Consider the following 13,428-nt stretch of genomic DNA (forward strand, 5'->3'; position numbering starts at 1 on the left):
TACATGGGAGGTTCAAATCTATTTCACAGGTATACAGGAACATAAACCACAGTTGTAAACTCCTCTCTCTGCATTACTCTTCTGACCTTTAATGAATTTTCTATAAATATTTAAAAACTTCCACACTGCACATCTCTCTCACCCTCCTGCCCTCAAAGACAGCACTAATTACTGGAGTAATCCACACAGAGTGGACGCAGCAGGGCAGCTGTGCTATCAGAAAGCAAAACTTTCCTTCTCTGCAGCTTTGTCATTACACACTCTGGTATGGAGCTGAAAGGCTGTGGCACATTAGTGGATGCCACGCAAGCTCATTTGTGCTTCTCCACCCCCCTGGCACAGACTTAACCCAATTAGCCGTTTTATAGTATCCCCGTCACGTGTGTGTCAAATTCTCTCTCACACACACACACAATCACAAACAGTCAGACACATGGATCTCCAAGCAAAGATTCCACATGAATCCAGGCTAATAACTAATAACTACTGATCCTTCTGTGCCTCCATGTGCATGTGTGTGTGTGCATGTCAGTGTGTGTTTGTATACTGTGACTGCTCCAATCTAATGAATGAAATTGAATCGCAGTGCCCCAAGTCGAACTCACTCAGCCTAATGCATTATCGTCACAATCACACGCACACACAGAAGCAATATGAGATAGCAAACTAAAACGCCTGAATCATTCAAACTCATTGACAACCAACACACACAATAACACACTTTGACATACCCTGCTGGGCATGCTGCACATGCACACAACCGTCTGAGGTAACGGTACGGTTTTGATGTGTGGTATTTGTTACACTCGTACACACTCCAAACTTCCTACAAACAGCAGGATGTAAATAAACAGTGTAGGCTCACAGTGTGAGGTGCACTAATAATGTCAACAGCTGGATAATGGTTAACATTTGTCACCATTATTACGTTGAGCTGAGCCCAAGTAGCTACTGCCATGCTGGTTGAAACCCCACATGGAGGAGTCTACATGCACCTGTAATGTGTGTGTGTATTTGTGTATATATATGGTGTTTATAGCCACCTGAGACTCTAAGTAATGGCAACTTCCTATCGAAGATTACATTATAAACACAAAAACCATCACTCTCTCATTCTGAGAATGTATTTAGTTATTTATTTATTTTTTAAAAAACTCCACCTGTGCTCACCAAATGAGGCTTACGCTCAACAGGCTTAACACAAGCACCAGCTGTGACTCTGTATGCAAAGAATCATGCACATACGCGCACACAAATTCATGCAGAGTGGGTCATTTTAAAGCCAAAAATATGCTTGGCTCCTATGCTGTTCTGGCACAGCATCTGGCAAAGCTTCAAATCATTACTGCATCCCCTTGTTGAGCCCAAACATCAAAAGAAGCAGACCGCGGCTGTAGGTATTAAGGTGTCTGTGGGTGTGTGTTCATCTTACTTACAGCACAGTGCTTTCTGTAGTCTGCGAATCTTCATGGCTGTTCGGTATGCTGAGAATCTCACATTGTTCAAGTCCGCTACAGGCAGGAAAGGAGACAGAGAGATAAAAGGTAAATGGACAAAAAGGAAAACAGAGGCAGAAAATTGGAAAACAAAATGCAGCAGAAATCTGCCTTCTGGGCAACACAAGCAACCTCTGTCTTCAGTGAAATCTGACTTCTGTTAGTTATTGTCTGTGGAGACGGCTGAGGCGAGAGGCTGCTAATATGGACTGTGTAATTAGGTTAGTGAGTTCTATCTCAGTGGAGTCTGGTGCTATTTGTTGAGCTCCTGGCCTACAGAATACACTCCCAAAGTTTCACAGGTTATTACTTATCTGGCAGCTCATTAAAAAAAATACCACAGTCATACGGGTGATCCTGAAGGGACACAGGCACGCATATGGATATTATCAGGGAGGGGGAGAGAGGGAAAAGATCAGGGTGTCAGCTTCATGAAGTCAAATCTAAAGAGTAAATGAACCAGACAAGTGAGAATGGGTCAACAGCGCTGTGCTGATCCCTGATCAGAAACAAGACGTCTGCTTCAAAGAGCCACATCACTTGTTTAAAAGGTGATCTTGTTCATGCAGATATTGCTGTGCAGAAGTTGAGATCACAGTGATGATGCTTCAGCCCACACCCTGATGGGAAGCTGCAGAGCCTTTAAACCTTTCTGCAGCTACTTTGCAGTCATGTGAAGCTTTACTTTGCCTCCCGGTCCAGCAGATGTACATTTCAGTCTTAAAGTATTCTTCTTCTTCACCTTCACTGCATTTCTGACAGGGAGCACTTTGCTATCTTTTTATAGCCTTCCGCTGCTTTGTAGGCATGCATCGGCTTTATTTGAGATTCTCAATCAGTTTCTTAGAGATGCCAGAGTTGGACGAAGTCAGGGAACGTATCAGCTATGATACGTCACGATCAGCTGACACCTAATGACAATTTTACCTGACTTACAAATCACATTCAGTAAATTAACACTTAATTCATACTTTAAGTAAACTTTAGTTCACAAAACCAAAACCAGCCTTGTGTTAGTGTGGTTAATAAGTGCTGGGTTTGACTCAGTGGACATTTCTGCGTGGCATCTGCATGTTCTCCCTGTGCTGGTGTGCATTTTCTGTGTACTCCGGCTTCCTCTCACAGTACAAAGATGAGGTAAATTGCCCATAGTTGTGAATATGAGTCTGTCTCTGTGTGAGCTGTCGACCCGTCCATGGGGTACCCCGCCTTAAGCCCTGTGACAGGACTAAAGACCAGAAAAACAGTTTTTGGACCCTAGCATCATACAGACAAATTGCGTTATGTGAAGCACAGAGGAATGACAGATTACATTTGAAATATTTAACAGCAGCATCTCTTTTCAGGATCAGCAACCTCAGTACTTTGGATAATATGAAGTACAGACTGTGAAAAGTTCGCATTGGAACAACTTTCCCCCAAAGAAATGCTGAGGGGGAAAAAAGCTGACAGTGAATTCTGTGGATTATCTTGCGTGACAGTCTTTTTTTGGTATGGAAATGTTTTTAAATTGAATTTTTAATATCTCCATTGTACATTTCTCCGTCAGTATCTTATTACCTGGGCAAAGAAACCCCAGCTAAATAACACTATATAAAGTTGGAAATAAGTTTATTCTTAGCAATTTTCTGAAGCGACATTTATTTTGAAAAATAAGTCGGGAGCCTAAGTCCTCATACATAATACTATGTTCTATACCTAGTGATTGGTAGAGCTCTGTCATCTTTGGATGGTCCCAGCACGTCGTTTGTGTCTGATGACTAAAAATGGAAACACAGAAGAGAAAACTTAAGAGTGCAAAATACACAAAATCATGAGCTGACACATAAACAGAACAACTGCTGATGTCTAAACACAGACACACACACACACACACTCATAAATACTTTCTACACTTTCAAGGCTTATCACAAAAAAACAAGAAAAAAAACACTGAATAAGAAAGGTATGCAAAAATCATACAGAGAAACTGAGCAAAAGGATAAACAAGTGGAATTACACAGAAGCTAACATTACTTTTATCATCATCACTGGAACAGTACAGACACTGTGGACGCTCATATTGGCATCTCTTTTGTTATCACCCCTGAAATGGAGACAGAGGCTACGAATACATCATAAATCACAGAACTCTTAATGAAACAACACAGACACACACACCCACCTTTCCTTTCAAATACCATAATAAACATGAGGGGACCAAGTCTAAACCTTCTGTTTACATTTCTGCTTCCGGTAGAAGCCACAGCACGCACGCACGCACGCACGCACGCACGCACACCTAACACAAATAAAAGCAGTCGGAAAACCAACAGTAGGAGAAGGAAAAAAAAAACATTTAAAAAGAATGATCAAACATAGCTGTTTCGCCTGCCAATCACTTCTTTTATTTGAGCTATTCTGGCCATGATGTGGCCTTACGTGTGTGTATGTGTGTGCGTACGCCTGCATAATATTTCAAGGAGGCACCTGGCTGTCAGAAGCCACACTCAGATCTGCGTGGGATGTTTGAGGAGTTTTCTGGAAGATCTTTTTTTTTTAAAAATAAAAGTCTGCTTCAGAATGCAGAGGCTCCCCTGTGGATTCTGCGATGGCTCGCTCTCTGCTGACAGTCGGCAGGAAGTAAAGCCGAGTGCTGACAGAGAAGCGCAGCGGCGAAGTGGATGGCATAAGCCCTCCTCTTGCGCAGATGTTCATCGCTATTCAACGGCTACGCAGACTGGTGACCCTTTTCACACCTGAGCAGGCATATTTAATGCCGGGACATTCCTGCACTAAGGACCTGCGAAACATTTGCCTAAATTGTCAAAGGCTGGTAGGGGATTCGCTGATATTTGCTCCACACAAACAAACACTAGGAGAAAGAGCATGATCTCTATGCAGACCACATTCGCAAGCAGCTATCACCAATAAAATGTTTTTTTACACCGACGTGTCGAATGGTACATCGCAGACGAGACAGAACTAGTACACTGATAGGATACACATGAACTCACAAAACATCAAAAATCAGACTTCTGTACACACACACACACACACACACACACACACACACACACACACACACACACACACACACACACGGCAGCCAGTATTTCCATCACCAGAGAGATTAGACAGCTTGTGCTCATATCCACAGCTCATGAATGCCATGATGGGGACAACTGAATTGTCAAATTTAACAGTCTTCACTTCTTTCCCCTCAAAATATTCCCTTTGCAATGTCAGTCCTTTTGTTGTCCTGTAGGAAGGCAGGGGGGGGAAAAAAAGAAAGCTAAGTGAAGTGATGGCACACTTATGACAAAGCTGTTACAGTTTAGATGGCGCAGTGTGAAACATTCATCCCCAGTAAAATTCAGGGTAAGGTTGGCTTTATACAAACAAATCAGGCTTGACGGCTTGATTCAGTAAACACACATTAGAACTAAACCTTTACAACGTTTTACCATGGATGGCTAACTTTGCTAAAGAGCAAAAAATCTGTGTCTATTTCACACTGGCTGGACTTTTGTGTTGACGATTATCCCCAGAGATGATCACTGTGTCTCAGCTGTTTTTACCTGACTGGAAACAGCAGCTTTCAGTGGAAAAGCTGAAAGGCAGTGCGTCAGGCTGGGAGTAACAATAGGAGCATGCTTGTTATTTTTGTTTGGGTTTTCCCTCCTTTTTTTCCACTGGATTGTGCACTGTAAATTTATCCCACAGGGTCAAAACATCTACTATAACATCCTGAGTTTTCGTGCCCCAAACTTTGGTGCATGCCCAAGTTTTTTTATTCACTTCCCTAAAATTCAATCCAAGTTTAACGGTCATGATCCAGAAAACCTTGAAAGGTAAACCGACAAAATTTAGGAGTGGACTTGAGCCTAGATGGACAACTGGAGACCAGACGGCCGAGTAGTCATGCCCATTATGCTTCTTTGACGTCTGCTGCTTTGGCTCATACGTGTTTAGCGCATTGTAATGTAAATTCAGACCCTCCTTTTTCAGGAATATTGTTTAGCTCACACTGTAGTCAACAAATAGCTTTCACACCAGCTTGACTAATCCAAATGGTTGAACATAGAAGCATTCTTGAATGTTTCATTGACTGGGCATATCAGTGATCACGGGATGTCATTGACTTGTAAGTCATAAGCCTGTCCTCAGCATTGTTGTTCATTCTGGCTTTTATCACTGATTCCTGTTTAGTGTCGCCAGCAGCAGGTGCAAACACAGCACAGCTGTCACTCCTTCTCTTCCTACGCTCCAAATCCTATTTATCTCCATGCTGTTGTCTGAGCGAAAATCTTTTATTACCTCATGAAATTAAGCCAGGTTACGAGTCAATAAATTAACTAAGCTACTTTTAATTGTTTAATTGGTGATTTTACGATGGATAATTGTCCTTTACTAACTTTCAAGAAGCATTTGAATGCACCACAAAGTTCAAAAACACTCCAAAAGCACACCATGATGCAAGGCTGCCAATTTCAATCGAGTTGAGCGTCTGAAGTTATTTCATTCCAATATCTCGAGCTTTTCAAACTCAAGGATTAGCGTGATAGATATTGAACACTTCTCCAAATTCCTCGACATTGATTTCCACAGTGGAAAATGACTTCTCATATGCATCAAATTAAAAGGAAATTCAATTAGAAACAAGGCAATTAAAGCGGCCACTGATGACACGTAGTGGTTTTGCCGATTCGTCAGGCAGCAGATAGCTGTGAGACAGGAGTTCTGGAGATGAATCCTCTTGGGTCTTGTTTAATGCATGTGACATTTTCCCTCGTAAAAGTCATTAAATGACATCTCAGAATAACCATCTACAAGTCGAACGGCGTCACAGAAAGGGGATGCAGCAGCAGGCACAAAGAAAAGGATGATATTTACGTATCCACAAGGGTACTGTGAGGGGAAAATAACCTTTTCCAAGATGTTTTAATGAGATTTCTGTCTCACCAAGTCAGCATAATAGGCAGCTGAAGTTATGACATAAGTGATACGATCTGACCCTCTTAGATTAACTGATCATAATAATAATAGCAGTTTAGCTTATCAAGCTTGTGTAGCTTTATAATTTCCAGCTACTTAGAGTCTCATTGAAGGTTAAAGTGGTTCTGCTAATTACTACGTCTTCATTGGTGCTTCTTAAAAATAAATTATAACCACAACAACCTCCTACTCTTTCCCTCTACCCTAGAAGTAACCTAGACGTTTCATATTTCCTGAGGGAAAAGCCAAAATCCTTCTTGGATAGATCTACAATCACAGCACGGCCGGAGACGATTCCCTAAAAACGGCAACAGTGTGGCCAAACACGTCTGCAGTCGCTTTGCTGGTGGGTGGTGGGAATTTGTCACTGTCACACGCTCAGAGACTTCCATGAATAATCATGAGCGTGCACTTGAATGATTAGTAGCATATCTGGATATTCAAAGACACAGAATCAGGGAAATATCTGAGTAAGCACGAGGAAGATTTCAAGAACTATTTTTTCCCCCCACTGACAGCAGCCTGCCAGGCTTATCACCAAGTGTCTGTGACAGGTGATAAGTGCCTGCATTCACCACCTGACATCTTCTGTCTCTCACCGCTCCACCTCCACCCTCCCTTAAAAAGCCACCCCCATCTTTCCTATAATAGCATCCCCCTTTTTTGGGCTTTTGAGTTACGGTTCAAATAGTTTAGGATTCCTATTAAAACTTCCTAAACTAGACATCCTGAGGAGCACACTGTCACAGTGAGCAGAGTGGCTGTTTTTTTTTGGGGGGGGGGGGGGTTATTGCTAGGCTCAACCCCACCATAACCGTTTGGCACCATTTCACAGTGCCAAATGTCTCCTAACACAAACACAGACAGACAGCACAACCAAAGATTTCTTCGAATGTCGAGAGGGTGCCAGTGGTGAAATGGGAAAGCATATGAGGTTGCCAGCATGATGCAATAAATACACCGAACTTATGTGAAGCCATTTCAGTTTCCCCACAAAATGTCACTGGAACTGCTCGCTACAGGGGGTGGACAAAGACACAGTTTTAATCAGAGGCCCTTTGTCAGCCCGGAGAAAAGAGGCAGAGTATGAAAGGAGATGGGAGACGAGATGGGGAGGAGTTTGGGGAAATGAATGTTTCAGAGAGAGGCACTGATGTCCCAAGGATGTCACGGCACAAAAAGCGACCTGTGATTAGTCCTGGAGATGGATTTAGACTTGAATTCAAACAACAAATTAGGTGGAATTTTAAAACTGCCTCCAAGGCCGAATGTGTGGATGTGAGAGAGGAGGATACTGCTGTAGACTAGCTTCAATTTGAAATAGAAAAAATATATATCACTGCTTGTGTCTCTAAATACATTTCTGTGTACAGTTTTCTGTGAATACTTTATATATTTATTTAGTTAGGACAGTGCATGTTAATGAACATAAATGTAAAAAAAAATTACATGAATGTAAACATACCAGATTATAGCCAAGGGCTAATTTCCATCTGTTGTCCTTAAGCATAAAAATAGACATAATAATTCATAAAAATTCATCATTCATTCATAATAAAAACTCCATCACCAAACTTACACATACACACCATTCTGTTCCCAAATAAAACATTAAAACTATACAACTCATACATGATCACACACTTGATTTGTCCATAACCACTTTTTAACCTTTGCCTTAAACAAATTGAGTGTAGAGCATTCTCTAATGGGTTGAGGAAGACTGTTCCACAGATGGCCACCCTGGACAGAAAGGACGTTCTGCCCAAATGCTGTCCGTCTGTGGGGTATAAACAAGTCTCCTCGGATTGTAGCTCGAGTGGTCCTGTCTGAGCTTTCTTTATGCCTAATGAACTGCTTTAGTGGTGGTGGAGCAAGGGAGTGTAAGACTTTATATATTAAACACACTCTTTTAAGTTTCACTAAGTTATTGAAGTTCAGTAATTTATGTTTTTTTAACACATGACAGTGGTGGTGGGAAGTCGGTTTTTTGTCAAGTAGTTTTAAACTTCTTTTATAAATGTTTTCAATAGTTTTAAGTGTTGTTGGACAAGCAAGTGACCAGGACGTCAAACAATAGTCCATATGAGAGATGATCATTGAGTAAAAATAAGTTTTTGCAACATTCATATTTAAATTATTACGTATATGATTAAAATTTCGATTATTAAATTTAAGTACCTGGGACACTTTATTTATGTGTCCCAGGTACTTAAATACCCCTGTGTTTTGTTTGTGTGTTTGTATGAGTGGGTGGACGCAGGTTCATTGGCTGGCCACATCTGTGATCACAGGCTGTTGTTGACTCTAAAGTTATAAAGCCTGTCCTCCGAGTCACTGGCTTTCACATCTGAACCCTTTCTAGTGCCAAGATGCAGGCCCAAACCCAAAGCAGGTGTCCCTCCCCTCTCTCTATATATATAAATCCCATGTTTGTCTTCGTCTAGACATTACCTAGCTCTTTAAAGGGGACCTATCATATAAAACAAAGATTTTTTTCAGACGCCCTTACTGTTGACATCCAAATTAAGAGGGTAAGAAGCAGCCAGGTGCTGCTAATCAAATGCTAATCAAGTGCACCTCAGCACCAGTAAGTGTGAGCACCTCTATAAAAGCAGAAGCTTTGGCAGTTTACTGTTCTGGAGAAAGTGGGTGTGTGAATACAATGCCAGACTTCCCAGGTATGGACATCCCAGCAAATTCACACCATGAAATGCCCCAAGAGCTACATCTCAGACTACAGACCTCAATCGGCAGCTTAAATGTTAAAAATGTTAAAGTTCATGAGAGTACAAAGAGAAAAGAACTTAACAAGCATGGATTGTTTGAAGATAAAGAGAGAAATCCTCTCTGAAAAACAAAAAACAAAGCACAAGACTTCTGGAACAATGCCCTTTGACTATAATGCGTTTGGCAAACAGCATATCAGCTCTAACACCTCACACCAACTATTAAGCACGGTGGCGGAGGGGTGATGATTTGAGCTTGTTTGACAGCCACAGGGAACCTCACAGCCATAAACTCCTCTGTGTAACAAATATGAGGCTGACAGCTAAATAGTGACTGAAATGCTGTGGCGGGACCTCAAGAGAGCGGTGCATAAACAAATACCTACAAACCTCAACGAAGTGAAGCCACGTTGTAAAAAAAGATTGGTTCAAAATGTCTCCACAATAGTGTCAGAGACTGAAAGTCAGGCAGAAAACGGTGTTGTCTTGTTATTCAATCTAAAAATGGCTTTACATGCCTCTTCCTCTAAAAACACAAGGCTTTTAGACACCATTCACAAGGCTGTACATAAACATTGTATTATTAACATGATTTAACACTTAAGCCTCTTAATACCGTCCAGCAAAAAAGATTATTATGAAATTTTGTTTTTCTTCATTACTGCCTATATGCACACAAACGCATCACCAAATAAACAACAACAGACAGATTTGCTACATAAAAATAAAACTATAGAAGCTGAGATTGTGACCACACTTAATAATATAGAATCTTTTGGAAAATGGATTCATCAAACTTTTTTTGAAGACATTTAACTAGTTACCGAAACATGACTGTATCTTTAAATCTTCATAGCTGTAGCTTTTATTGTGGACTGTTCTGTGGACAGTGAACAAGTGGGGTTTTTCCCTTGTGTAAATGGCCATTTGACAATTTTAACTGAGACGGTGACATTTCCACTCAGGGCACAGGATGATTTAGGACGGCAACCTGAAAAAACGCTACCACTTTATCATCCTAAAAATAAATACAGGCAGTAACAGCGTTATAAAAGAAACCAGAGAGCAGCAGAACTGATAAATGATAGCTGAAATAGAGTTTTCTAACTGCTACACAAAAATAAGTGTAGATCTGGTTAAGGCAGCAATTTACTGACGTACAGTTAGATGTTTTTTGGATAATGAGGTCCTTTATACTTTCAAAACTGACATCTCCTAAGCAGTAGAAAAGCTGTCCTGGACGCCATTTCTGCCCGTTTAAGCAAAAACCTGCAGTTTGGAGTGATTTGGCAAAAAATTAGAATGGGAAGCGAGATGTCAAGCTAAAGTCATTACAGCCACTGTTAGAAGAATATGGGAAGCAGTCCTGGGATTCAGCCAAATATTATCTATCCAAAAGGAAGTGCTACTGTTGAACTGAATGTGAAATGTGCAGGTGAAACAGCCTGAATGGTAATTTACAGACAAAAACCAATCGCGAGAGAAAGAAGTTCTTAATTGGACGACAAAGAAAATGCACAGAAAATACAAAGGAAAAACAAATAGCTACTAAGATCCATGACCAGGCGGTGTTTACCGGAGGTCACAAGAGGTTACAGCTCTGACGCACAAAAGAAAAAACTGAAAAGATCAGATAATAATGAGCCATTTCACAATCAGCTCTCAGCATTTTCAAAATGCAGATCATTTCGGTCTGCACCATACTGCCCGCATCTGAATCTACCTTGAGATGAATAAAGATGTCATAAATGTGCAAACTTCAACTTTTCTACCAAATCTGTTACTTAAAAGGCAGAAAAGATCGTATGACAGTAAAGACTGTTTTCACACCTGAAACGAACACAATGTCAGGAGATTCAAATCAGGACATTAAATAAATGTAAATGGTAAATAGACCGGTTCTATATAGAGCTTTTCGATTCCACGCTCAAAGCACTCAGGAGGTAGGAGACGGTCAAAAGTAGCAGTTGCTCCTGATCACTTGAGTGTGAATGCATAGTCTACTTGAGCACTCACAGCACTTTATACAGCATGCCTCGTTCACCCATTCAAACCCCATCATACCATTATCATCAGTCAACACCAGTCATTTTCTGCACCTACTATCTAATCGGCTTTAATCACCAAGGTGTCGAACCACCAACCTTCTGATTTGTGGATGACCTGCTGAAAGGGTTTAGACAATGATGCTGCCTGAGTAGAGCGTCCAAGAGACATGACACATGGCACCAGCCTGCTCACTGTCACTTCAACAGACAGTTGCCTACATTATTCTCAGATAAGTACAAATGAACTTTGCACGGACTTAACTTTGGGGAACTGACCGTTTTAAAGGAAGAAGTTATTGCAAAATTACAAAAGGGTCATGCCCTATAAATACTCCCTTAAAAGCCTTAGAGGTCCTTTAGGAGATTACTTTACAAAGTTGCACAGTCTAGACTTGAAATATTCTACTATGGTCATATGCCGCAAAAGGTCATGTAATAAAATTCAGGTGCTTGAGACTACCAGTGGACAAAGAAATCCCAAGAATGAAAATTAAAGCAAAAAATTAAAGCAAACTCAAATTTGATTGGAAAAAAAGACATTTAAAAAAAATCACTCACACACAATAATTCCATTTCAAATAGCATTTTTTTCTAACCTACTACAGCACACAGACAGACGCATGCATACAGTTTATACAGGCACAGTGAGTGCTATCGAAGCCATTTCTCGCCACTTACTTGATGTAATAAGGAACCTTATTCTGAGAAACTGCACGTTGCCAGGGGAGCTGTACAGATGCTGCAGACAGAGAGAGACAAAGATAAAGAGAGCAGTGAGATGAGGGGAAAGACAAAAAGTCGGGCAACTAAAATCCAAACGCCATCTTAATAAATGCTGCACAATTCCACCAAGCAGTGAAATAATCCATTTAGTGTTTGGACCTTGACTTGAAATAATTTTTACATGTAACGCTTCCATTATAACACAGTCTAGATGTATAAGGAAGACTCTCACGGAGCATGAAATTGGGGTGGGGGGGGGGTGTTGGGTAAATGGATATTGTTTTCTTGGCAGAAAATCCGGAGGAGGGAGACAATGGGACATGAAAGAAAAGATTTTTATTTATTTTTTTTTTTTTTTAAATAGAGGGAGAAAAAACGGGGGGCACAAAACAAGACAAAAAACACAGACAAGCAAGGGAAATCTTAAAAATGACAAGCTGATAAAGTGTTAAAACCAGACAAATATAACTCTTGAGATGTTCTCAAAAGCAATAAGCAGAAATGTTGCTTGATTTATCGCCCTCCCACTTTCCCTCCTCCTTGACACAGCTCTACACTCCGATATAAAGATGAAAAGACAGTAAGAGAAAGAGATTAGGCGAGATTGGGAGATATACGAGATGGATAGGGGACGATAAGAACGCACTACTTTATTGATCCCTCGGGGAATATTAAGCTACTAGTGTAATGAGAGCGAATGTGTGATGGAGAAGATAGTGTCATAGTGCCAAGAAGATGAAAGAAGAGACAGAGTGGTGTTTTGTCTGGGTGCAGTTGCTGAGCTCTCAGCAGCGCTTACTTTGTAAACTCGTGTCTGTTGGTGACACAGCATGCCGGCTGAGCATGCCACCTGCTCTGAATCGCACACCGTCCATTTTGTCTCCGTGTCTGACAGCCAGCAAAGCAAATCAGGTGGAACGGGGAGAACACTAATGGCTGTATGATTATAGAAAATGACGAAAGTCAGAGAGCGAGGGAGAGCGCGACAGAGGCGCAGGGAGCCGGAGTCTGGCTGCTCTGTTTAATGTTCACGCTTCTGCATTTGTCTTTTCTCTCCAACTTTGTCTCTAACTCTCTATGCTCTGCTAATGACCACTCTAAAGAGGGAGGGAGAGGAAGGAGTCAGTGCAGAGCTGTAATTAAGCCTTGCATTATTCATGAGTGAAGTGGCGCGTCTGCACGCTATGTGTATGCGCGTGCACGCGTCCACTGAGCATCCGCGACGGCGAAGCATATGGCTGAGGATGAAAAGACGGGGCATGGGAGAGAAATTGGACGATGTGAAACTGTGTAACTGAGTGGAATCAAACCAAGTCACCCCAAATCTATAATTTCCTTAGAGAAGTAATAGGCTCGGTACTCACTGGAGAGGAAATGTTGGGAGGAGGGGCCAAAGTCTCTGTGGGCTTCTTGAAGGAGCTTCAGTCTGTCATCCACTGCCACCTGTATGATGAC

The 13,428-nt window shown here is 41.3% G+C and overlaps 1 protein-coding gene across 3 annotated transcripts in view; it reads right to left on the minus strand.

The window, feature by feature from the left end:
• utrn (utrophin) overlaps positions 1–13,428 on the minus strand; it is a 201,381-nt gene that overhangs the window by 48,067 nt on the left and 139,886 nt on the right. For all 3 annotated transcript variants that reach the window (XM_085431917.1, XM_085431918.1, XM_085431915.1), the window contains exons 61-64: positions 13,338–13,416; positions 11,929–11,989; positions 3,195–3,256; positions 1,437–1,511 (exon numbers count right to left, since the gene is read on the minus strand). In XM_085431917.1, the coding sequence (XP_085288043.1) occupies positions 1,437–1,511; positions 3,195–3,256; positions 11,929–11,989; positions 13,338–13,416 (277 nt within the window). The remainder of the gene's footprint in view (positions 1–1,436; positions 1,512–3,194; positions 3,257–11,928; positions 11,990–13,337; positions 13,417–13,428) is intronic.

This window comes from Copadichromis virginalis, linkage group LG15, assembly GCF_057382275.1.
Source record: "Copadichromis virginalis isolate Kocher_CV1m ecotype Utaka linkage group LG15, C_Virginalis_male_GT1.1, whole genome shotgun sequence".
NCBI lineage: Eukaryota > Metazoa > Chordata > Actinopteri > Cichliformes > Cichlidae > Copadichromis > Copadichromis virginalis.